Source organism: Malaclemys terrapin, chromosome 5 (assembly GCF_027887155.1).
Source record: "Malaclemys terrapin pileata isolate rMalTer1 chromosome 5, rMalTer1.hap1, whole genome shotgun sequence".
NCBI lineage: Eukaryota > Metazoa > Chordata > Testudines > Emydidae > Malaclemys > Malaclemys terrapin.
The window spans coordinates 142,047,518-142,072,245 of record NC_071509.1 but is presented as its reverse complement, the minus strand read 5'-3'; the positions used below and the strand labels follow the sequence as shown (position 1 = coordinate 142,072,245).

The 24,728-nt window shown below is 47.5% G+C and overlaps 1 protein-coding gene across 2 annotated transcripts in view; it reads right to left on the bottom strand.

Moving 5' to 3' along the window:
• The window catches only part of SRP72 (signal recognition particle 72), a 43,923-nt gene extending 22,406 nt beyond the window's left edge, over window positions 1–21,517 (bottom strand). Inside the window, exons 1-5 of one of the 2 annotated variants that reach the window (XM_054029963.1) lie at window positions 21,386–21,517; window positions 10,243–10,363; window positions 3,916–4,039; window positions 2,686–2,829; window positions 1,391–1,502 (exon numbers count right to left, since the gene is read on the bottom strand). In XM_054029963.1, coding sequence (XP_053885938.1) covers window positions 1,391–1,502; window positions 2,686–2,829; window positions 3,916–4,039; window positions 10,243–10,363; window positions 21,386–21,494 — 610 coding nt within the window. In that variant the 5' untranslated portion in view covers window positions 21,495–21,517. Of the gene's footprint in view, window positions 1–1,390; window positions 1,503–2,685; window positions 2,830–3,915; window positions 4,040–4,974; window positions 5,054–10,242; window positions 10,364–21,385 lie in introns of those variants that run through there. The other variant, XM_054029964.1, reaches the window with a different exon arrangement.
• Window positions 21,518–24,728: the final 3,211 nt, after the last annotated feature.

Here is a 24,728-nt window from a genome sequence, read left to right as displayed (position 1 = left end):
AATAGGAATGTACACAACTAGCACTCCTGATTCCACAGTAACATTATAGATTAGATATTGAACCAAAAATTTATGTTAGAAGTACATTAAGGTTGCAAAGTCAAGCACTCCAAAGTCAGGAAAGGCCAAAATTAAGGTTGCCTGCGCAAGCTTAACTCAGCCCCTTTCCTCAACTGGTTGCACACAGACAGAATCTTCAACAAATTTAGCTGTAAAACTAACAAACCTCTAGTAAGCCTGTGAGAATTGAGATTTTCAGAGATGTATAGCTTGGGATGACATAAGGCACATCCATGACACCAGGGCAACCCCTTTGCCAAGTACTGGATCCTTGCTCTGTCGCTTGGACATGCTAGAACTTCTCAATGAAACTGCTGTAAGCATTGTTTGTTTGTTTGTTTTTTAACATGGGCAAACTAAGGTATTGTTTCTTACACTCCTTCTTGGAAATGGCTGAACTGTTTATACTGAGGTTTTCCAAAAATGCCAGGCCTGAGGCAAGCACCTGGCTTGGAAAACTTCTGAATGACTATAGTCTGGCAAAGTTATAAGCAACTGAAAACAGGGCCTTACAATGACAAGCGTTGGGTAGCTTAAAGTATTGATGGCATTGCTGGCTGCACCTATAACATATTTAGTCAGCTTAATAAGAGAAAACATAAGGGAGTTCAAGCTTTTCAGTTTTGCAGCTGTCGATGTTAAACCTAAGGCCTGTAACTTGGTTCCTCTTCGCTACTTTCAACTTCTACTTTAAACGTTTATTCTCCTTCCTACACATATTATTGGACAGACTGAAATATAACAATAACAAAACCGGTCTTTCTGAATGTGAAAAATGGAAGTTAGTACACTCGATAGGGCAATCCCCAACTCAGAACATTACCGCACTCTACAGTCTTCAGTACACTCATAAAACGACGACTAAATAGGGCTTTTAAAACTTCTGCCAACGTGAAGAGATTGCACTGTCAAAATTATAAGCACATACCAAATTGCACTCAGGAATTAAATACCAGTTGGGAGGGAAGACTGAGATGTTATATACAGTTTGCTACTGTAAAATGATGGCAAAACAATAAACTATACATATCTGGAAAGCAAGCTGAGAGCTACAGATTGAAAAGCTATGAACCACATGGGAATTGCAGATAAGAAAACAGTTTGATCTACAATAGCTAAAAATTATTGATAAAATAAAAGTTATTTAAGGAATGTTAAGTGCTACCAAGTCCCAACTATTCTTGGCAAATATACTATGGAAACTATAATCAAAGAACCCTACAGTTGTCCAATCCCACTTTCAATCCAGAATCAAATCCTTGTTCTCTCTCTAAATGTGTTTACAAAGAATGAGTGACACAGATTTCTACAACCCCCCCCATGTTTTTACCTTCTGCTTTCTGTAGGTTTTTCATTGCCTCGTTCAGCCTGCCTTGCCCAATCAATGCACATGCAGCATTATAACACAGCTCATAGGTAGCTTCTTGGAGGCCCAGATCTTCCTGACATGGAGTGAAATGATCGGGTTAAATGCTTGAAAGACAAATTAAATACAGCCTAATTTTGGATCAGAATCTAAACAGATTTATTTAAAGCCACTTTTCTAGGATTACTACAGACGCAAATCATAGCTTTTAGCAACATGCCAACTTCTTAGATTAACACACAACAGAAGATGCATTAGGAAATCCACACATGAAGGTGATCTTGAGAGGACATGTGCTGTCTAAAAATCCACGGCAGGAGTGGTCTTCCCTTTACGCGACAGGACAAAGCCAGGGGGAATCTGCAATGGAGCTACCCAACTCCCAGCTGTAGAGCAGTCCTGTTCTTAGGAATTGGAGAGAATCAGATTAGACCTCAGGGGAGCTGTCCAGGCTGTTTAAGCAGACAGAGAATTGGCAGAAACTGCAGCCCTGGAGAATGTCAAAGACAAGCTGCAGTCTTAAATATTTAAAAACTAATTTACTGTGCTAACCATTGAGCTTTATACTAGCAATGGCTCTTCCCAGTCACTAGTGCAGAGCAGCAATGTTCTACTGGATGTAAATAGGCTTTGTAGGATCCGGAGCTTACATCCATTCACGGTCAGTGGAATCTTGCTGGTCTGCACCGTCCTGGAGACCCACTGTAAATTACCAGAGTGCACACGTGTGGTAACATGTGCATGAACACTAGGACGTATCTAGCAGAGTGCCAATTGCAAAAGGCACTTTTGTTAACTGTAGTTTAAATTAAATTATACTTCACAATGTGCTGGGGTATCCAATAGAAAAGAGACGCTGGTAAGCAAGGTGACAGATGACGCATTGGCAATAAATGTCCACATTCCCAAACTAGAAACTTGAAGTATGTCATGCACTCGTGCATTAAGGGACACTGAATGCATGGATAAACCACAAGAGTGACCTCTGTTTGGAGAAACAACTGCCAGCCTCATTACACACCCAGCAATGAAATCTCTGCCAAGGGACAGGGAGAGACTACCATTTTCTGTGTATAGTAGCCAAGTTTTCCTATTTTCTGTTAATGATTTTGGTTCTCGAATGTCTTCTTCCCCCCACTGCCATCTATGAGCCACGCAACTCATCTTCAAAAGTGTTCTAACACGGGCAAGGTTCAGCAGAGAGAGGCTGGAAGGGGGAACAATCTCTGCCACAAGTGCGCGCAGGCACACACACTCACTGGCTCCACTTTCTCCCATGTGCTCTGCGCTGCAACCACTGCAGAAAGGTTGGTTTTCCTTTCTTCTTCATAGTCGTCTTGGGAGTTCCGGATGAGATCCCGATACACGGCTAAGCAGTCGTCATAGCGCTCCAACCTATACAACTGAAAAGAGAGACATTGCCCTGCACATTGGCATCCAGAACTAGAGACACCTGAATGCGGGGGAGGGATAGCTCAGTGGTTGGAGCATTGGCCTGCTAAACCCAGGGTTGTGAGTTCAATCCTTGAGGGGGCCACTTAGGGATCAGAGGCAAAATCAGTACTTGGTCCTGCTAGTGAAGGCAGGGGGCTGGATGCGATGATCTTCCAGTTCTATGAGATAGGTATATCTCCATATATTTTTTTATTTGAATAAGTGCTGTAAAGTCTAATGCAGAATTTACTCGGGAAAATAGAGTTGATTATGGTCTCTGCCAGCCTCTTCATGGCAGTCTTTAGCACCTCTCTAGGGAGCAAATTAAATGACCACCTTTCAAGCATTGTTTACAGCAAACAACTGTTTCTTCCACATGTTGGGATCATTCTAATCAACTGTGGAAACAAAAGGAGGAGGAAAAGCCTTTTCTCTTCCTCTTTTCAATCCTGATGCTCCAAGGAAGCCCATCCTTGCTCGCTTCACACACAGCTGCTCCTGATGGCACAGAGCTATATGCATGAAGCATGTGCAGAACTAGGTCCTAAACCAAGAGCTGACCTGGCTCACAGAGTGGAAAGTAAAGCACTCTCCTCCGGACCACCCACTTCCCTGGCTGATGGAAATCAAGCAAATCACTTCATTCTAGCCCTGGGGAGAAGGAAAGTGGCCAATTGTATGGCTGCACAGGCACATTTTGGTTCGGTGGCTTCCAGCAAACTACCCCACTTTCCAGAACAGAGTAATGTGATTCATTAGAAGCTGAAATGGAGGGAAGTGGGGGAAGATTAATGAGCCAACAAGTGAAAGGATGGCGCTATCTGCCCAAACTGACAGTTTGGGAGACCCCGGCTAACTAGAAGAGAGGGTGAAATCCTAGGCCCCACTGAAGTCAGTGGGAATTTTGTCACCGATTTCACCAGGGTTTTCACCCAGAACATAACCGTTTATTAAGTCACAGCTGAGGGGGAGAAAAGTTTCTCTCTGATTTTTTCCGCCCTCACAAAGCAGAGGGCTCTTGAATGATAGATACAAGTTTCCAAAGCAGTAATTACCACTTGTCCATGCAGCTCCTTCAGTTTGTCTGTCTGCTGGCTGGCACTCTGAATGGTCTTCAGGGCATTTTCAATTCTGTTCAACCTGTACTCACAGTACGCCTTCTCAAAGGTGATAGAGTCACTGCGAAAACAAGGCGGAGATTGACGTCAGGTGCATCACCACAGCACTCATTCTACAACATTTGCCTCCCAGGAGAGCCAAGAAGGCTTATTTAAGCATCTATAATTACTCTTATAAGACTACCATGTTGTTAGAGGCAGAACAGCATGAGTTGGCACCAGGCTATTGAATTATTTCTCTATTGAGCAGTGGCAGTACCTAAACCATGTTTTCTTAGGAAGGAGGGGAATACAAAAGCCCTACCCCAAAGAAGAATCTAAAGTAGCTAAACCAATTCAGACTCCTCAGTAGATCACCACTTCATGGCGGCAAAATCTCCAGGATGTGCAGATTGCCTGTTTATTTTTTGTATAGCATACTTTCCTAAGGTAGAACAATGAAAAGATTCACTGAATAATCAATGAAGGAAAAGAGGATTGGTCGCTGCTGCATGCAGAAAGGTCTATCACTGCAACCCAAAGATACAGATATTCAGTTCCTGCAGACAGAGCAAACGTGATGACACAATCTCTCCTAAACTATAAAATGCCAAATCTGATGCTAAGAAGTGAAAGCGGTCGAGAAACACCACAATTACAAGGGAGAACCAATGGCAAAATTGTTAGGATTCTCTGCACCTTGGGGTCTTTAAACCACGATTTGAGGACTTCAATAACTCACGCATAGGTTAGGGGTTTGTAACAGGATTGAGTGGGTGAGATTCTGTGGCCTGCGTTGTGCAGGAGGTCAGACTAGATGATCATAATGGTCCCTTCTGACCTTAAAGTCTATGAGTCTATGAGGTTGAATCAGACCTAAAAGGGCACTGTTAACACCAGCAAGCCTTAATATACACTGACTGGGTAGTTTTTATTTAAAAGGAGTCCAGTATATATTTCCCCAGCGAATTATTGATCAGGTTGAGTGAAAACAAAAAGAAGGGACCAACAACTTACTGTGACTTTAGCACAGATGCTGTGAGAGGTTTGTCCATGTTCATGTTTTATTTAAATGTTTTCTGCACTCTAAACATTTCTGGGGAAATACAAGGATGGAATAGTAATAAAAAGATTAAAACATGATCCTGGTCATGATAGCCCGAACGAATTAATCAGAATGGATGTATCAATTGTGACAAAGAGAACTTTCTTTGCTCTGGAGAAGACACAATTCAGTGGTTGAGCAAACGGCCATACTGGGTCAGACCCATGGTCCATCTAGCTCAGTATTCTGTCTCCAACAGTGACCAGGGCTTCAATGGGAGCGTATAGAACAGGGAAATTGAGAGACATACACCTGTCTTCCACTCCCGACTTCTATGCAGCGTCTTTGTAGCAGTGTCAGTCCCAGGATATTATATGTCAAATATCCTGGAACTGACACAGCTACAACTACACTGCATACAACAATGGAAGATATTGAAGTTAGCCGCCTGAAACAGAAACACCTCAACATGAAGAACAAGGAAGCAAAACTTAACAGCAACATCTATTTCCTGAGCAAATGCAAGAAACAAAACATCATCCCCAGAGGTCTTGCCATCTATAACCCTCTGACCACTACTATGCATCTCTACTCCTGGCAGTCAGAAGTACAGGGTCACCCTGAGGATGGGGCTGCATCCCTAACCATCTTGGCTAATGGCCATTGATGGATCTACCCTCCATGAACTTCTCTATTTTTGAAGCCAGTTATACTTTTGGCCATCATAGCATCCCATTGCTATGAGTTCCACAGGTTAGTTGTGCGTTGTGTGAAGAAGTATTTCCTTTTGTTTGTTTTCAACCTGCTGCCTATTAATTTCATTGGGTGACCCCCTGGTTTTTGTATTGTGGGTAATGGTAAATGACACTTCTCTATTCACTTTTTCCACACCATTCATGATTGTATAGACCTCTAGCATATCCCCACTTGGTTATCTCTTTTCTAAGATGAACAGCCCTAATCTTTTTAGTCTCTCCTCACATGGAAACTGTTCCATACCCTGGATCATCTTTGTTGCCCTTTTTTGAACCTTTTCCAGTTCCACTATATCCTTTTTGAGATGGGGCACTCAAAACTGGACAGAGTATTCAAGGTGTGGGTGCACCATAGATTTATATAGTGGTATTATGATATTTTGTGTCTTATTTTCTATTCCTTTTATAATAATTCCTAATGTACTGCTAGGCTTTTTCACCACTGTTGCGCACTGAGTTTAAGTGTTCACAGAACCATCTACAATGATTCCAAGAGCTCTTTTTTGAGTGGGAACAGTTAATTTAGATCCACTCGTTATATGTGTCTCCTTGGGATTATTTTTTTTAAATGTGCATTACTTGCACTTATCAATGAATTTCATCTGCCATTTTGAAACCCAGTCCCAGTTTTGTGAGATCCCTTTGTAATTCTTCACAGTCTTCTTGGGATTTAACTATCTTGAATCATTTTGTATCATCCGCAAACTTTGCCACCTCACAGTTCAGCCCGTTTCCCAGCTCATTAATTAATATATTGAACAGCACATGTCCCAGTACAGCTCCTTGGGGAATCTAGCTGTTCATCTCTCTCCGTAGTGAAGACTGACCATTTAGTCCTACCCTTTGTTTCCTATCTTTTAACCAGTTACTAATCCATGAGGACGACCTTCTCTCTTATCCCATGACTGCTTACTTTGCTTAAGAGCCTTTGGTAAGGGAACTTGTCAAATCAGTGTTACATTAGCTACCGTCCAATCATCTGATACAGAGGTTTGTTTCAGCAATAGATTATATACTACAGTTAGTAGTTCTGTAATTTCACATTTGAGTTCCTTCAGAACTCTTGAATGAATACCATCTGGTCTCGGTGACTTATTACCATTTAATTTATCAATTTGTTCTAAAACTTCTTCTACTGACACATGAATGCAGGACAGAACTTCAGATTTGTTGCCCAAAAAGAACAGTTCTGATGTGCTCACCTTAGGACTAAATCAAGAATTGACTCTCTGTTTCTGGGTTCCAGGACTAGCTGCTCCCAGAAGCAGCTGTTTATGGAGTCTAGAAATTATGTCTCTGCATCATGAGGTAACATTTACTCTGTCAATAGGAGGATAGTTGAAATCACCTATTATTATTATTGCGCCTTCTGCTTTTGAAGTCTCTCTGACTTCCTCAGCATTTCACGATCACGGTCAGGTGGTCAGAAGTATATTCCTACTGCTAGACCAGACGTGAGCGAACTATAGCCCGCAGGCCACATCTGGCCCACGGGACCGTCCTGCCCAGCCCCTGAGCTCCCGGCCGGAGAGCCTAGTCCCCAGCCCCTCCCCCGCGGTCCCTCCTCCCCTGCAGCCACACCGCTGCGCGGGCCACGCTCTGACCCGCCACCCCCGCTGGGCAGCGTGGGGAGCACAGCTGGCTCTGGCTGGATGTCGCGGCTGCGAGCTCCTGCTGCTGGTAAGGGGGCCGGGAGGTTGGGTAAGGGAGCTGGGACAGAGGTTGGGGGGGGGGGGGCGGTCAGGGAATGGGGAACAGGGAGGGTTGGGAGTGGGAGTCCCAGGGGGCATGTCAGGGGGCGGGGATGTGGATAGGGGTCAGGAGGGCAGTCAGAGGACAGGGAGCAGGGGGAGTTAGATAAGGGGGTGGGATCCCAGAGGGCAGTTAGGAGCGGGGGGTCCCGGGACAGGGTGGCCAGGGACGAGGAGCAGAGGGCGGTTGGATAGGGGGTCGGAGTCCGGGGGTGAGGGGGAGGAAGGAGGGGTGGATAGGGGTCGGGGCAGTCAGGGACAGGGAGCAGTGGGGTTGGATAGGGGGTGGGGGTCCCGGGAGGGGGTGGTCAGGGGACAAGGAGCAGGAGGGGTTGGATGGGTTGGAGGTTCTGAGGGGAGCAGGAAGTGGGAGGGGGCAGATGGGGGCGGGGGGCCAGGCTGTTTGGGGAGGCACAGCCTTCCCTACCTGGCCCTCCATACAGTTGTGCAACCCCTATGTGGCCCTCGGGCCAAAAAGTTTGCCCACCCATGTTTTTATTCAAACATGGAATTTCCATCCACAAAGATTTAAAAAAAGAAAAAGGAAAAAAAAAAGATTTTTGCTGTACCTGACTCTATAGACTTTTTTTCACATGTAGTGCAACCCATCCACCATCACAACCTACTCTGCATTCCTATAGATTTTGTACCCTGGTGCTACCGGGTCCCACTGTTGTCATTACACCAAGTTTCCATTATGCCTGTTATATCAATAGCCTCATCTACTGACAGGCATTCTAGCTCACTGATCTTAGTATTTAGACTCCTTGCATTTGTATATAAGCACTTATACATTTTGTCTTCACGTGTTATTTTTAAATGGGATTCTATTTCATTTGACTGTTTCTCACTAGTTCCTACCTGTACTTTCCCAATTTCTTACCTATCCTCTTTACTAGGATATAGATTTCTCCCTCATCATTCCTAAGGTATGACTCTGCCCAAACTGTGTGCTCCTCTGCACCTGTTGGCTTTCTCTTAGCCCTTGGTTTAAAAAATCCTCATATTTAATTTATATGCCAGCAGCCTGGTTCCATTTTGGTGTAGGGGGAGCCCATCCTTCCTGTATAGGTCACTCCTTCGCAAAAGGTTCCCCAGTTTCTAATAAACCTAAACCCGTCCTCCCTACACCTTTGTCTCATCTGCACATTGAGACCTTGCAGTTCTGCTTGTCTAACTGGCCTTGCGCGTGAAACTAGAAGCATTTCAGAGGATGTACCATGGAGAACCTGGACTTTAATCTCTTACCTAGCAGCCTACATTTGGCCTCTTTTCTACCTTTCCCTATGTCTTTGGTACCTACATGTACCACAACCACCAACTCCTTCCCAGCATATCCATAAGGCTATCTACATGTCTCATGCGATCCACTACCATCACACCTGACAGGTAATTGAGGTTCTCCCAGTCCTCACAAGTATATATATATATATATTTTTTTTTACACAAGCTGAATGAAAGTTGCTTTACTATTTGAATTATGAGTGTTCGAAGAGGCAAGGAATTAAACCTAAAATCTAGATTGATTTCTTTACATTCACATTAGTGGTTATAAATAAGGAATATGAGAAAATACTTTGAGAGTCTACGCTGGAACTACAACAATAATCAGTTCTACATCCTTTCCCTCCATGCATACTTCTTGCTTTCCCAGAGGGAAGTGATTCTGACAGTATATACATTAGTTTTGCTAATAGAGAGTTCTTATATGGCAGTTTTCATCTTAAGCCATTGCACAGACACTAGGCCGCAAACAGCCCTGTGAGGCAGGAAGGTAACATTTATCACTGCCATTTCACAGATGGGAAAATGGAGATAAGGAGAGATACGGGCCACAGTCTTGGGAACACTTATGCACATTCTGAACTTTATTCATCTGAGCAGTTCCACTGTCTTCAACAGGAGTGCTTATGAGAGCAAAGGCATGTCTACACTACAATCTTAAGTCGACCTGTGTTAGGTTGACTTAAGCCACCACAATAATTACTGCGGTGGCTGATGTTCACACTACCTTCTGTCAGTGGTGCGCATCCTCACCAGGAGTGCTTCCATTGACTGAAGAGGGGCAGTATGGAGGGCTGAGAGCCTGGGCTACTACCTGGGCTCTCAGCTCCACACAGCTCCCCACTGGAAACCCAGCTGCCCCCCAAGGCTTCTTGCCTCCATGCTCCCAGTCAGGAGTGGGGGGAAAACTTCTCACCTCTGGCAAGTAGATCGGCTGCCGTAGTCCCGGTGGGGAGCTGGGATCCTGGGGGGTAGCAGGGCTCCCAGAGGGGAACAGGGAGCTCAGGTGACAGCCCGGCTTGGAGCAGAGACCTGGCAGCAGCCCAGTGCGGGAGCCGGGAGCCAGCTTTCTTGTCAATTTCAAAGCTCCACTAGATGACAGCCAACAGCAGATATAAGGAACGCAGCGTCTACACCGATGCTACGTCGCCATGACTACACCATCATAAGGCCTACACCTTCCACGGAGGTGGAGTTGTGTCAGCATAGTAGGGCACTTACATTGGCAGGAGCAAGGCTGTGGTGCGTACATGGACATAGTTAGGTTGCCATAAGCTCCCTTATGTCGACCTAACTGTGAAGTGTAGACCAAGCCGAAAGTTAAGCATGTGAAACACTGAAAACTTCAGCAATAGCCATTGCCCACCAGCACCACCCTCCTACCTAGACTAGCAGCTTCCTGGGGTTTGTGCTTTTTTCCTTTGCAGGAGCCTCTGGGGCTACCACTCACCTGGTTAACACTTTGGTGTGGGTGTGGATTACACTTAGGGCTTCCTTGAAGCTTCCACTCTGAATGAGACACACCACTTTGCAGTGAAGGGCAGTCACATCATCCTTGTTGATCTGCAACACTTGGGGAAGCAAAGAGAGTTATCACAACCTCTAACTCTATTCCTACTTCCCATTAAAAACAGAGTCCATCAAATTAAAATCCAGACAACGTCTCAGACCTTGTCTAGACTAGAAAGTTGAACTGCTTTAACAATCCCCAAACAATGAGGTAGAAGTGACCAAAAACCCCTGGCGTGGATGCAAGTATAGTGGTATAAAAGTGCTTATACTGGTATAGCTCATTCTGGTTTAGGGAGCAAAAGCTATACCAGTATAAAATACCTTTATACTGGTAAAACTGCCTCCACAGGAGGGTTTATACCAGTATTACAGGTAAAAATAAATACATAAATTACATAATTAATTGCCAGTTATACTGGTAGAATTTTTTTTAGCATAGACCAAGCCTTGATGTCAGCTAAATGTGAAAGTGTCCGAGGGCTAGATAGCACCAGGGTTACTGCACTCGCATGTCACTCTGCAGACGAGAGGTCAAAGCCTGACTAGTAGGTTCTCGAGAACTGGGCATCATCAATTCTGCAATCCCTACTCAGGAACAAAAGGGCAAGTACACTGAGAAAAAGCAGAGCAAGTCCAGATCAACAAGAGGATTAATTTCAGGACTCAGAGATTTGCTACCAGGGAAAGACAGTAGGGAAAAATTTGGAACATAGTTTGTATTTTTGTCATACAACATTAATTGTTTACAATTCGACTACAGAGAAAAAAACAAACAGATCCATCCACTCCTTCCCCCCAAAACATGTCAAAGAGAAAAGTACCTGCTCTTTCCCTATACCACCCTCGGTTTGGTATCTAAAGTGGTGTAGTCTGAGGCCTGGTCTACACTATGAGTTTAGGTCGAATTTAGCAGCGTTAAATCGAATTAACCCTGCACCCGTCCACACAACGAAGCCATTTACTTCGACATAAAGGGCTCTTAAAATCGATTTCTGTACTCCTCCCTGACGAGGGAGTAGTGCCGAAATCAACATTGCCGGTTCAAATTAGGGTTAGTGTGGGTGCAATTCGATGGTATTGGCCTCCGGGAGCTATCCCACAGTGCACCATTGTGACCGCTCTGGACAGCAATCTGAACTCAGATGCACTGGCCAGGTAGACAAGAAAAGCCCCGCAAACTTTTGAATTTCATTTCCTGTTTGCCCAGCGTGGAGAGCACAGGTGACCACACAGAGCTCATCAGCACAGGTAATCATGCAGTCCGAGAATCGAAAAAGAGCACCAGCATGGACCGTACGGGAGGTACTGGATCTGATCTCTGTATGGGGAGAGGATTCTGTGCTAGCAGAATTATGTTCTAAAAGACGAAATGCCAAAACATTTGAAAAAATCTCCAAGGGCATGATGGAGAGAGGCCACAATAGGGACTCATATCAGTGCCATATGAAAGTTAAGGAGCTCAGACAAGCGTACCAGAAAACCAAAGAAGCAAACGGAAGGTCCGGGGCAGAGACACAGACATGCTGCTTCTACACTGAGCTGCATGCAATTCTAGGGGGGAGCGCCACCACTACCCCACGTCTGACCATGGATTCCGAGGAGGGGGTAATCTCAACCATGCCTGAGGATTCTGCGGACGGGGAAGATGAGGAGGACGACGAGCTTGCGGAGAGCACACAGCACTCCGTTCTCTTTTTCTCAGCCTGACTGAAGTACCCTCCCAAGGCGGTATCCCAGACAATGAAGCCACGGAAGGGACCTCTGGTGAGTGTACCTTTGTAAATATAAAACATGGTTTAAAAGCAAGCATTTTTTAATGATTAATTTGCCCTGAGGACTTGGGATGCATTCGCGGCCAGTACAGCTACTGGAAAAGTCTGTTAACATGTCTGGGGATGGAGCGGAAATCCTCCAGGGACATCTCCATGAAGCTCTCCTGGAGGTACTCCAAAAGCCTTTGCAGAAGGTTTCTGGGCAGTGCAGCCTTATTCCGTCCTTCATGGTAGGACACTTTACCACGCCATGCTAGTAGCAAGTAATCTGGTATCATTGCATGACAAAGCCTGGCAGCGTATGGTCCTAGTGTTTGCTTGCATTCAAGCAACATCCGTTCTTTATCTCACTGTGTTATCCTCAGGAGAGTGATATCGTTCATGGTAACCTGGTTGAAATACGGGAATTTAATAAAGGGGACAGAGGTGGCCGTTCCTACTGAGCTGTTTGCCTGTGGCTGAAAAGAAATCCTTCCCTGCAATTAGCCAAGCAGTGGGGTGTGGGGGCCATTGGCACTGAGCTTTTCGCGTTTAGCTAGCAGGGATCTTCCCTGATACTAGCCACGCGGTGGGGGAAGGGGTAAAGCGATCATCCCAGAGAATTGGATGCGCGGGAGGTGGGGGGGTGTTAGTTTGGTTTCTGCTGCTGCATGTTAACACAAAAACCGCAGCACTCAATGGGCTTTGCTTGGTATGGGAAAGGAGGGCACTGCTTTTATGAAGGTTGCAGAAGCCGAAAGACAATGGCTTACCATGGCTGCATGCAAGCCGAATTCTGTTGCCCAGCCCTGCATCTGTGATCTCTAACACCAAAGCCGCAGGCACTCAATATTAAGATGCAAAATTCGACCTTGTACCGAAATCACATGTGCTATGTAATGTGAATAGTGTTGTTCACCATGAAAGAGTATAAGCATTGTTCTGTAAAATGTATCTTTTTAAATACTTCTCTCCCTTTCTTCCTCTCCCGCAGCTGCAAATTTTTCAAGCCTCCCTCCTCCGTCCTGAAGGCTAATCTCAGATAAGGCGGTGAAAAAACCGCACGCAAGACAACATGTTCTCAGAGATCATGCAGTCGACCCATGATGAAAGAGCTCATTTGAATGAGTGGAAGGACACGGTATCAAAGTACAGGAAAGCTGCCAATGAACGTGAGGACAGGAGGGACCAACGTGAGGACAGGAGAGACACTCGAGATGAGAGGTGGCAGCAGGAGGATCAGAGGAGGCAGGATGAAATGCTGGGGCTGATGCATGCGTCTGGTGGAGCTTCAGGAATGGCAACAGGATCACAGAGTGCCGCTGCAGCCCCTGTATAACCACCCTCCCCAAGTTCCATAGCCACCTCACCCAGACGTCCAAGAACGCGCGGGGGGGGGGCGGAGGAGGAGGCTTCGTGCACCCTGCCACTCCACCCCAGTGGACAGCCCAAGCAAAAGGCTGTCATTATTTTGAATTTTTGAAGTGGCCTTTTCCTTCTCTCCTCCCCTCCTCCCAAACCCCACCTGGGCTACCTTGTCTGTTCTCGCCCTATGTTTATAATCAATTAATAAAGAATGCATAATTTTTAAACAATAGTGACTTTATTTCCTTTGAAAGCAAGCTGTGATCGAAGGGGGGAGGGTGGGTTGCTTACAGGAAATGAGTCAATCAAGGGGGTGGGTTTTCATCAAGGAGAAACAAACAGAGCTTTCACACCGTAGCCTGGCCAGTCATGAAACTGGTTTTCAAAGCTTCTCTGATGCGCAACACTTCCTGGTGTGCTCTTCTAATCGCCCTGGTGTCTGGCTGCACGTAATCAGATTTGCCTCAACCTCCCACCCCGCCATAAAGATCTCCCCCTTACTCTTACTCACAGAGATTGTGGAGCACACAGCAAACAGCAATAACAATGGGAATATTGGTTTGGCTGAGGTCTGAGCAAGTCAGTAAAGTGCGGCAGCGACCCTTTAAACATCCAAAAGCACATTCTACCACCATTCTGCACTTGCTCAGCCTGTAGTTGAACAGCTCCTGACTACTGTCCAGGCTGCCTGTGTATGGCTTCGAGCCATGGCATTAAGGGGTAGGCTGGGTCCCCAAGGATAACTATAGGCATTTCAACATCCCTAACGGTTATTTTCTGGTCTGGGAAGTAAATCCCTTGCTGCAGCCGTTTAAACAGATTAGTGTTCCTGAAGACGCGAGAGTCATGAACCCTTCCCTGCCATCCCACATTGATGTTGGTGAAACGTTCCTTGTGATCCACCAGTGCTTGCAGCACCATTGAAAAACCTTGCGTTTTATGTACTGGCTACCCTGGTGCTCCGGTGCCAAGATAGGGATATGCGTTCCATCTATCGCCCCACCACAGTTAGGGAATCCCATTGCAGCAAAGCCATCCACTATGACCTGCACATTTCCCAAAGTCACTACCCTTAATAGTAGCAGCTCAGTGATTGCTTTGGCTACTTGCATCACAGCAGCCCCCCCAGTAGATTTGCCCACTCCAAATTGATTCCCGACTGACCAATAGCTGTCTGACGTTGCAAGCTTCCACAGGGCTATCGCCACTCACTTCTCAACTGTGAGGGCTGCTCTCATCTTGGTATTCTGGCGCTTCAGGGCAGGGGAAAGCAAGTCACAAAGTTCCATGAAAGTGCCCTTACGCATGCAAAAGTTACGCAGCCACTGGGAATCCTCCCAGACCTGCAACACTATGCGGTCCCACCAGTCTGTGCTTGTTTCCTGGGCCCAGAATCGACATTCCACGGCTATAACTTGCCCCATTAACACCATGATCTCCAAAGCGCAGGGGCCCACGGTTTGAGAGAATTCTGTGTCCATGCCCATGTCCTCATCACTCTCGTCGCCGCGCTGCCGTCGCTGCCTCCTCCTCGCCTGGTTTTTCAAGTCCTGGTTCAGCAGAGACTGCATGATAATGCGTGAGGTGTTTACAATGTTCATGACTGCTGTCTTGAGCTGGGCGGGCTCCATGCTTGCCACGGTATGGCGTCTGCACTGTTCACCCAGGAAAAAGGCGCGAAACGGTTGTCTGCTGTTGCTTTCGTGGAGGGAGGAGGAGGATGTACCCAGAACCACCCGCAACAATGTTTTTTGCCCCATCAGGCATTGGGATCTCAACCCAGAATTCCAATGGGCGGGGGAGACTGCGGGAACTATGGAATAGCTACCCACAGTGCAACACTCCGGATGTCGACGCTAGCCTCAGTACATGGACGCACACCGCCAAATTAATTTGCTTAGTGTGGCTGCATGCACTCGACTTTATACAATCTGTTGCCAAAGATCGAATTCTGCAAAATCGGAGTAATCCCATAGTGTAGACATACCCTAACAGTCATATGACAACACCCTTCAACCCTGACTGTCCAAACTCCAGTTAGCCATAGGTCAGCTGCTTCCAAAGCTGCACACACAGACCAAGGCTCCTTCCTCCAGACCAAAATCTCGCAGGGCTGAAGCTCCCTGGGTGCCACCCAACAATCCCAAAGTCTGATTTGACAAAGCTTATGGGTGCTTCTACAAAACTTACAAGAATCAGAATTCTAATACATTATGGAGACAGAACAAGGTGAATTTAACACCTAGAAAACGTCAGGCTCTTCGGGAACCTTATCTAGGTCACATAGCTAAACATAACCAAACTACATCCTAAACACAATCAAACTACAGCCTCTGATGCAGGACTAGGGCTTAAATATGCATTCTTCATCTCTTGCTTCTCCTTCCATCAGTTTTCCCCCTTTTCCTTTCTCTTACCAAGGTTAGTCTGATTGCAAACCAATGGATTTATGAAGCCACATCATACTTTAGCAATGGAACTGTTCACATAATATTACTACTCAATAAAATATAGTCTGCATCTTGCTACTGTACTGTAGATGGTTTTCTTTATTATTTGTATTACTGTAGAGCCTATAACCCAGGGCCCCATTGTGCTGGGCACTGTAGAAACACAATAGAGACAATCGCTGCCTGGAAGACCTTAGAATCTAAGTTACAACACAATAGAGACAATCCCTGCCTGGAAGACCTTACAATCTAAGTGTAAAGTTACAAACAAGTGGATAAAGGAAAAGATGAGGGGAGCACTAAGAAAGAATAAAACTAAACAAGTCAGCATGAAAAGCAGAGGTCACAGAAAACCAGCTGCCTGACCACCAGCATTACCCTCACAGAACATACATGACACTGGGGCCCTGATCCTGAAATCAGATCCATGCAGGCAGGCTTCTAAGAACATGCAATGCCTAACTGAGGTCGATGAAGCTCTGCCTACACAGACCCAACTGCAGAATCAGGATCCTGGGAGCCGAGGACAAACACAAATATCTGTAGATGGAGAGGTTGTCAATACAGTAAAATGTGATGTAATGAAAGTCACTTGAGATGGTTTTCAAATTGCGGGGGGCCTGGAGGAACCTTTGGGTGGGCGGGCAGCGACGCCAGGCAGCTTGGACTTCAGCTGGCTGTATTTTAAAGAATCCTTATTGCGGTTGCAGGAACAAACCATCCCGATGTGTAGAAAGAATAGTAAATCTGGCAGGCGACCAGCTTGGCTTAACAGCGAAATCCTTGCTGATCTTAAACACAAAAAAGAAGCTTACAAGAAGTGGAAGATTGGGCAAATGACCAGGGAGGAGTATAAAAATATTGCTCAGGCATGCAGGAGTGAAATCAAGAAGGCCAAATCACACTTGGAGTTGCAGCTAGCAAGAGATGTTAAGAGTAACAAGAAGGGTTTCTTTAGGTATGTTAGCAACAAGAAGGTGGTCAAGGAAAGTGTGGGCCCCTTACTGAATGGGGGAGGTAACCTAGTGACAGAGGATGTGGAAAAAGCTCATGTACTCAATGCTTTTTTTGCCTCTGTCTTCACGAACAAGGTCAGCTCCCAGACTGCTGCACTGGGCAGCACAGTATGGGGAGGAGGTGACCAGCCCTCCGTGGAGAAAGAAGTGGTTTCGAACTATTTAGAAAAGCTGGACAAGCACAAGTCCATGGGGCCAGATCCACTGCATCCGAGGGTGCTAAAGGAGTTGGGAGGATGTGATTGCAGAGCCATTGACCATTATCTTTGAAAACTCATGGCGATCGGGGGAGGTCCCGGATGACTGGAAAAAGGCTAATGTAGTGCCCATCTTTAAAAAAGGGCAGAAGGAGGATCCGGGGAACTACAGGCCAGTCAGCCTCACCTCAGTCCCTGGAAAAATCATGGAGCAGGTCCTCAAGGAATCAATTCTGAAGCACTCAGAGGAGAGGAAAGTGATCAGGAACAGTCAGCATGGATTTACCAAGGGCAAGTCATGCCTGACTAACCTAATTGCCTTATATGACAAGAAAACTGGGTCTGTGGATGAGGGGAAAGCCGTGGATGGGTTATTCCTTGACTTTAGCAAAGCTTTTGATAGTCTCCCACAATATTCTTGCCGGCACGTTAAAGAAGTATGGGCTGGATGAATGGACTATAACAAGGATAGGCAACCTTTCAGAAGTGGTGTGCCGAGTCTTCATTTATTCACTTTAATTTAAAGTTTCGCGTGCCGGTAATACATGTTAACGGTTTTTAGAAGGTCTCTCTCTATAAGTCTATATTACATACAACAATAGTTTAGTTATATAAAGTAAACAATGTTTTCAAAATGTTTAAGAAGCTTCCTTTAAAATTAAATTAAAATGCTGATCTTACGCCGCCAGCCTGCTCAGCCCGCTTCCAGCCTGGGGTTCTGTTCACCTAGGCCTGCAGCGGGCTGAGCGGGGCAACTCGAGGTCAGGGCAGAAGGCTGGGTGTTGGGGGGAGGTCAGGGCAGAGGGCTGGGAGGGTGTGGGGGTGCAAGGCAGAAGGCTGGGTGTTGGGGGGAGGGCAGGCCAGAGGGCTGGCGGGTGTGGAGGTGCAGGGCAGAAGGCTGGGTGTTGGGGGGAGGTGCAGGGCAGAAGGCTGGGTGTTGGAGGGAGGTGCAGGGCAGAGGGCTGGAGGGTGTGGGGAGTGCAGGGCAGAGGGCTGGAGGGTGTGGGGAGGTGCAAGGCAGAGGGCTGGAGGGTGTGGGGAGGTGCAGGGCAGAGGGCTGGGGGGGTGGGGGTGCAGGGCAGAAGGCTGGGTGTTGGGGGGAGGTCAGGGCAGAGAGCTGGGGGGGTGTGGAGGTGCAGGGCAGAAAGCTGGGTGTTGGGGGGAGGTCAGGGCAGAGGGCTGGGGGGGTGGAGGTGCAGGGCAGAAGGCTGGGTGTTGGGGGGAGGTGCAGGGCAGAGGGCTGGGGTGCTCCCAGCCCCTGCCCTGAGCGGCACATGGCAGGGGGCTGGGAGGGATATGACCTGTTCCAGCCCCTTCTCCAAGGCCTGTCCCTACCTCTCTCTGCCTCCTCTACGGAGCAGCGAGCACGCTGCCGCTCGGCTCTGCTCTGTCGCCAGCAGGGGAGGGAGGAGGAGGAGGGGCCGGAATGCACCATGTTGTGGGAAGAAACGGGGGGGGGGGGGGGGGAGCGTGGCTGCTGCAGGACCAAGTTTCTGCCTCCTGCCCCCCGCAGGGGAGAGCGGTGGGGCGGGGGGCCGGGACCCCCCCGCTCTCCCCTGCAGGGGCAGGAGGCAGAAGCTTGGTCCTGCGGCAGCCAAGCTTCCCTCCTCCCCATTTTTCCCCCAGCATGGCGCTTTCCGGCCCCTCCACCTCCTCTCAGTGGGCAGGCAGCGTGCCACTCAAAATCACCTCGCGTGCCGTGTTTGGCACACGTGCTGTAGGTTGTCGACCCCTGGACTATAAGGTGGATAGAAAACTGGCTAGATCAGTGGTCCCCAACCTTTTTGTGGCCAGTAGCACATTCCTGTTTTCAGAAGAGTGTGTCAGGCGCCAACAATTTGTCAAGACTTATTTTGTATTTGTACATTAAATAATACAAAAAACATCATATTTAATATTACATAATATATGAATCCAGAGAAGAGAGAAGCCGCGAGGACAGAGAACACCGGCGCCCGCAGCCCCGGAGTTCTCTGTCCCCGGCAGGCGCGGGGCCCCGGCTTCTCTCCCCTGCTGGGCACTAGGCAGGCCCCACGCCTGCCTGGGACTGAGAACATTGGCGCCTACAGCCCTGGAGTTCTCTGTCCCCGGCAGGCGCGGGGGCTGCGGCTTCTCTCCGGCTTAAGCTGGGGCCCTGCGCCTGCCAGGGACCGAGAACACCGGAGCCCGCAGCCTACAGCCCCGGAGTTCTCTATCCACCGCAGGCGCGGGGCCGCAGATTCTCTCCCCTGCTGGGCACTAGGCGGGCGCACATAAATGCCCCGGCAGGTGCCATGGCACCCATGGGCACCGTGTTGGGGACCACTGCGCTAGATCGTCGGGCTCAACAGGTAGTGATAAACGGCTCGATGTCTAGTTGGCAGCAGGTATGAAGCGGAGTGCCCCAAGGGTCGGTCCTGGGGCTGGTTTTGTTCAACATCTTTATTAATGATCTGGATGATGGGATGAATTGCACCCTCTGCAAGTTTGCAGATGACAGTAAACTGGGAACAGTGGTAGATATGCTGGAGGGTAGGGATCAGATACAGAGGGACCTAGACAAATTAGAGGATTGGGCCAAAAGAAACCTGAGGAGGTTCAACAAGGACAAGTGCAGAGTCCTGCACTTAGGACGGAAGAATCCCATGCTCTGCTACAGACTAGGGACCGAATGGCTAGGCAGCAGTTCTGCAGAAAAGGACCTAGGGGTTACAGTGGACGAGAAGCTGGATATGAATCAACAGTGTGCCCTTGTTGCCAAGAAGGCTAATGGCATTTTGGGCTGTATAAGTAGGGGCATTGCCAGCATGATCGAGGGACATAATCATTCCCCTCTATTCGACATTGGTGAGGCCTCATCTGGAGTACAGTGTCCAGTTTTGGGCCCCACACTACAAGAAGGCTGTGGAAAAATTGGAAAGAGTCCAGCGGAGGGCAACAAAAATGATTAGGGGGCTGGAGCACATGACTTATGAGGCGAGGCTGAGGGAACTGGGATTGTTTAGTCTGCAGAAGAGAAGAATGAGGGGGGATTTGATAGCTGCTTTCAACTACCTGAAGGGGGGTTCCAAAGAGAATGAATCTAGACTGTTCTCAGTGGTAGCAGATGACAGAACAAGGAGTAATGGTCTCAAGTTGCAGTGGGGGAGGTTTAGGTTGGATATTAGGAAAACTTTTTATCTAGGAGGGTGGTGAAGCACTGGAATGGGTTACCTAGGGAGGTGGTGGAATCTCCTTCTTTAGAGGTTTTTAAGATCAGGCTTGACAAAGCCCTGGCTGGTATGATTTAGTTGGGATTAGGTCCTGCTTTGAGCAGGGGGTTGGACTAGATGACCTCCCGAGGTCCCTTCCAACCCTGATATTCTATGACTTGCAGAGGGAGTGCCACCTCCTCCCCGACTCACCATTTTTTGTCGGGGGGGGGGGGGTGGGAGGGGCGCGCACAACTGAAAATTGTAACTCAAAGGGCTCAGCTCAAAAAGTTTGAAAACTGCTGAGCTAGACTAACACAAAGCCACATCTTAGGAGACCTCCCCGCCAATGGAGATACATGCTTATATAGCTGGGATTTTCTAAAAGTTATTGGGCAAACAGGCGATCTCAGTCTTTGTTCAGTCATGTCCAACATCGGGCTGGAGGGTCTCAAGCTCCAGGTATGGAAGGTACCAGGCTCTCTCTGCCTTTGTTATAGTTGTGCTGCCTTTTAACAGACGGAGGCCTAGGCATGCAGCTGGGTGCTCAAGGCCAGTTGTTCTCAATCAGAGGGGTACGCAGAGGTCCTGGGGGGAGGGGAGTGCATCAGCGCCGCTAGACAACTGCCTAGGTTTGGAACAAGCTACATAAAAAGCTCTAGCGAAGTCAGTACCAACTACCATTTCACACCGACAGAAGTGAGAACGTTTGCCAGATCTCAGGAACAGCGCTGGGGCAGTGCTGCAGCCCTGTGTCGGACCGTCAGCCAGCAGTTATCAGCGGGGTGAGACGCGGGGGGTCAGCGGCCCCACGGGGCAGTGCGGTTGTGAGCAGGCGGAAGCCGTGTGTGTTACACGTCGGCACATGGCACCTGCCAGCACCGGGCCAGTCCTGGGGCCGCGCCGCGCTGCCCTGCGGCAGGGAGCCCCGGGCCCCGCCAGTGCCGGCCCCCCGCAACCGGGATCAGCCCGGCCCAGCACGTGCCGCGGCCCGGACCCCCCACGCGCCGGCCTGCGCGCGGCTCCGACCGGACCGGACCGGCCCATCCAGGCTGGCGGAGACGCGCGGACCGGCCCATCCGCCCGGGAGGGGGGGGGGGGGAGAGAAGAGTTGCGCGCGCGCGGGACTCACGCTTGTTGACGGACTTGAGCGCGCGGCCGAAGTCCCCGTTCTGGCCGCCGCGATTCACCTCGCTCCACAGCGCGGCCGCCGTCCCCGCGCCGCCCGCCGCCGCCGCCATCTTGTGACCGGGGAGAGACGGGGGGCGGCTCGTCACCTTTCCCCCGGAAGCGGACGCGTGCCCGCAGGGAGGCGGGGCCGGGGCGACTGTCGCCGTCAGCGCCGCAGGGCTCCCAGCCTCGGCGCTGTACACGCTCGGCTCGAGCCCCACGACTGCAGCCAAGTGCCGCCCCAAGCCCCTGCCTAGAGCCAGCCCTGGTGCCCGTGCATTGAACAGAACCACAGCGGAGCTGAATCCCGCCTGAACCTTCGGGCCCACGGGAGTGTGGGTCCAGCTTCCCTCCCCTGAGAGCGCCAGCCTCTCGCTAACTCCTCATTGGGGCTGTCCGCTTTAGTCTTTCTGCAGCCCGTTTTTATTGTGGGAAGTGCCTTTCCCAGCTATTCTCGGCGTGCATGGGCCCCTTCTGACTGTAAAATCTATAACTTGAGAGAAAATATTGTAAAAATCTAAGCTGCCTTTGATTTCGACGTTTGCACTGCATCACTTTTTAGTTTGAAGAGCTCATCCTGGGGCAATATTTCTCTCAAAGTTTGGCAAAATTTCAGTTATATCGATTAAGCACACCTGCAAAATTGATTAAAAGCAGGCAACTTTTCTGAAAGTACTGTATCAATGCTAAGAGATAAGAAAACGAAATACTTACAAAACCATAAGCTAGATATTGTTAGCTGCATTTTACAGATGGGGAAACTGAGGCAGAGAGATTTATACAATCACAAAGCCAACCTCTAAATCTATTTTCCCACCTGAAAAACAGATACTGCCTGCTTCCTGGCTCTGCTTGAAGTGGTAGCATGGTCCAGTGGATGGGAATAGTGGACTGGGAGGCAGAAGACCTGGGAGCTAATCCTAGCTCTGCCATAGACTTGCTACTTGGGCACATCATTTCACCTCACTATGCCTCTGTTTCCCGTTCTACCCTTTGTCTGATTTGTCTTTCAATTGTAAGCTCTTCAGGGCAGGGACTCTTGCTATAGATTTGTACAGTGTCTAGCCTACTGAGACCTTAGGCACTAAGGTAATATAAATAAGAATATGGACTTAGACAGAACCAGGATCAGAACGCAGTAGAGGTCCCTACCCTGTGTTCAGATCATGCCTCTCCATGAAATGGAAAGTTAATATCCTATAGATTTGAACAATTTAGAGCAAAAAAAAAAGTTAGATTTACACAGACCTGCTATGTATAATAGGATTATGATAGTCAGTTGTCTAATATAGAATACACCCCAACAACAGTATATACTCGTTCATAAGCCGAATATTTTTGGTAAAAAAGTGACGCATCAAAGAGAGGGGGGGTCAGCTTATAAACGGGTCTACACCAAAATTTGATGATTTTAAACTTTATGGAATCATTGAATTGAATATCTAATACATTGTTGTTTTGTTTACCTGGAGCATCTGCAGGCATGGAGCCCCTCAGCTCCCTGTGGCCACGGTTTGCCGCAGCCGAGGGGCTCCATGCCTGCAGATGCTCCAAGTAAACAAAATGTCCTGCCAGCAGCTTACCCTGACAGGCTGGGAGCCAAAGTTTGCCAACCCATTTTTTGATGTCAATACTGCAGCCTTTTAAAGTTGCAAAGGCTTTGTTTAGTGGACTAAATTAGCTTGAAAGGAATACTAAAAGAGCAATGCTGCAGATCTGCATGACATTTGACCCATGCATTTCACAAAATGCTATGCCTTACAAGCCAATCAGAAAAATACAATGAATGATACTACTATAGTACTGGTGTCAGTCCACTACTGTGTAATTTTATCTCTTCATGAATTTCTACCAATGGACCTCATGAGTCTCGAGCCAATATAACGTGCAGAATCAATGCAATCGCTAATAAAATTGAAATAGCCTGTTATCCCCACAGACGTGCCAATCTACAGGGCTGCTTTGAAATAAACAAAGAATAATAATAATTTGACTGTGATAAAGCAGGTGACATTCCTATATAAAGTCCTACAAAATCTATAACTACAATAATAATCTATTTTCATACTAGTATTTAAAATGAACGGTGAAATCAAAAGAAAAAGGTCTGCTTATCATGCAGCGTTCAAACTTAAAGTTGTTGAATATGCAGAAGCAAACAATTGCACCGCTGCTCGTGAATTCTGTATCAATGAGAAGGAAGTAAGAGAATGGCGAAAAAATAACACTAAAAGACATGCTAAGAAGCAAGACAAAAATGTCCAACGAGGTGCGCTTCATTTCCTGAGCTAGAAAAAGATCTCAATAATTGGGTTGTTGAATATTGACAAAATGGGTACATTGTCACTAGAACTGGAATTCATCGGTGTGCTCTGCAAATGTCGAAAGACGACAAATACAAGTCAGTAAAGCCATCAATGTTTGTCGCATCAGCGGGTTGGTGTACTTGCTTCATGAACCGTCATGGTCTCTGTCTTCATCAGTGAACAAAGATAGCACAAAAGCTGCCGAGAGATCTGGAAGAAAAAAATCGAATCTTTCCGAAGGTTTATTATAAACTATCAAAAGGAATATGCATTTGAACTGTCACAAATAGGAAATATAGATAAAACACCAAGGACATTCGATCTTCCGAGCAACAGAACGGTAACTGATGTTGGCGAAAAAACAGTTTTAATTAAAACCACTGGCCATGAAAAAATACATTTTACGGTGGTTTTATCGTGTTTGGCAAATGGATCAAAACTCCCTCCTGTTATTTTTAAAAGAAAAACCTTGCCTAAAAATATGGAATTTCCTGCTGGTGTCGTACGTGGACACGAAAAGGGATGGATGGATGAAAGTGGGACTATTGAATGGCTGGAAAAAGTGTGGAATAAGAGACCAGGAGCACTTTTCAAGAAACCTGCTATGCTTGTTTGGGACATGTTCAGGGCACACAAGATGGATGAGGTGAAAAAATGTGGCCAAAAATATGAAAACTACTTTGGCTCTAATACCTGGAGGCTTAACTTCAGTTCTACAACCGCTTGATGTCTGCCTGAACAACCTTTTAAAGACAGGCTATGCAAAATGTGGTCTGAATGGACGTGCACAGGCATAGCGAAGTTGACAAAAGGCGGGAATCTTATGAAGCCCGAAATCAATCTGGTCGGCCAGTGGGCCAAGGATGTGTGGGTGTCCATTCCCTCAGAAATGATAGAAAAATCATTTAGGAAAAGCTGTATCAGCAATGCACTCGACGAGTCAGAAGATGATGCCATATTTGATGATGACACAACAGAGGCTGATGATAAGGAATTTGA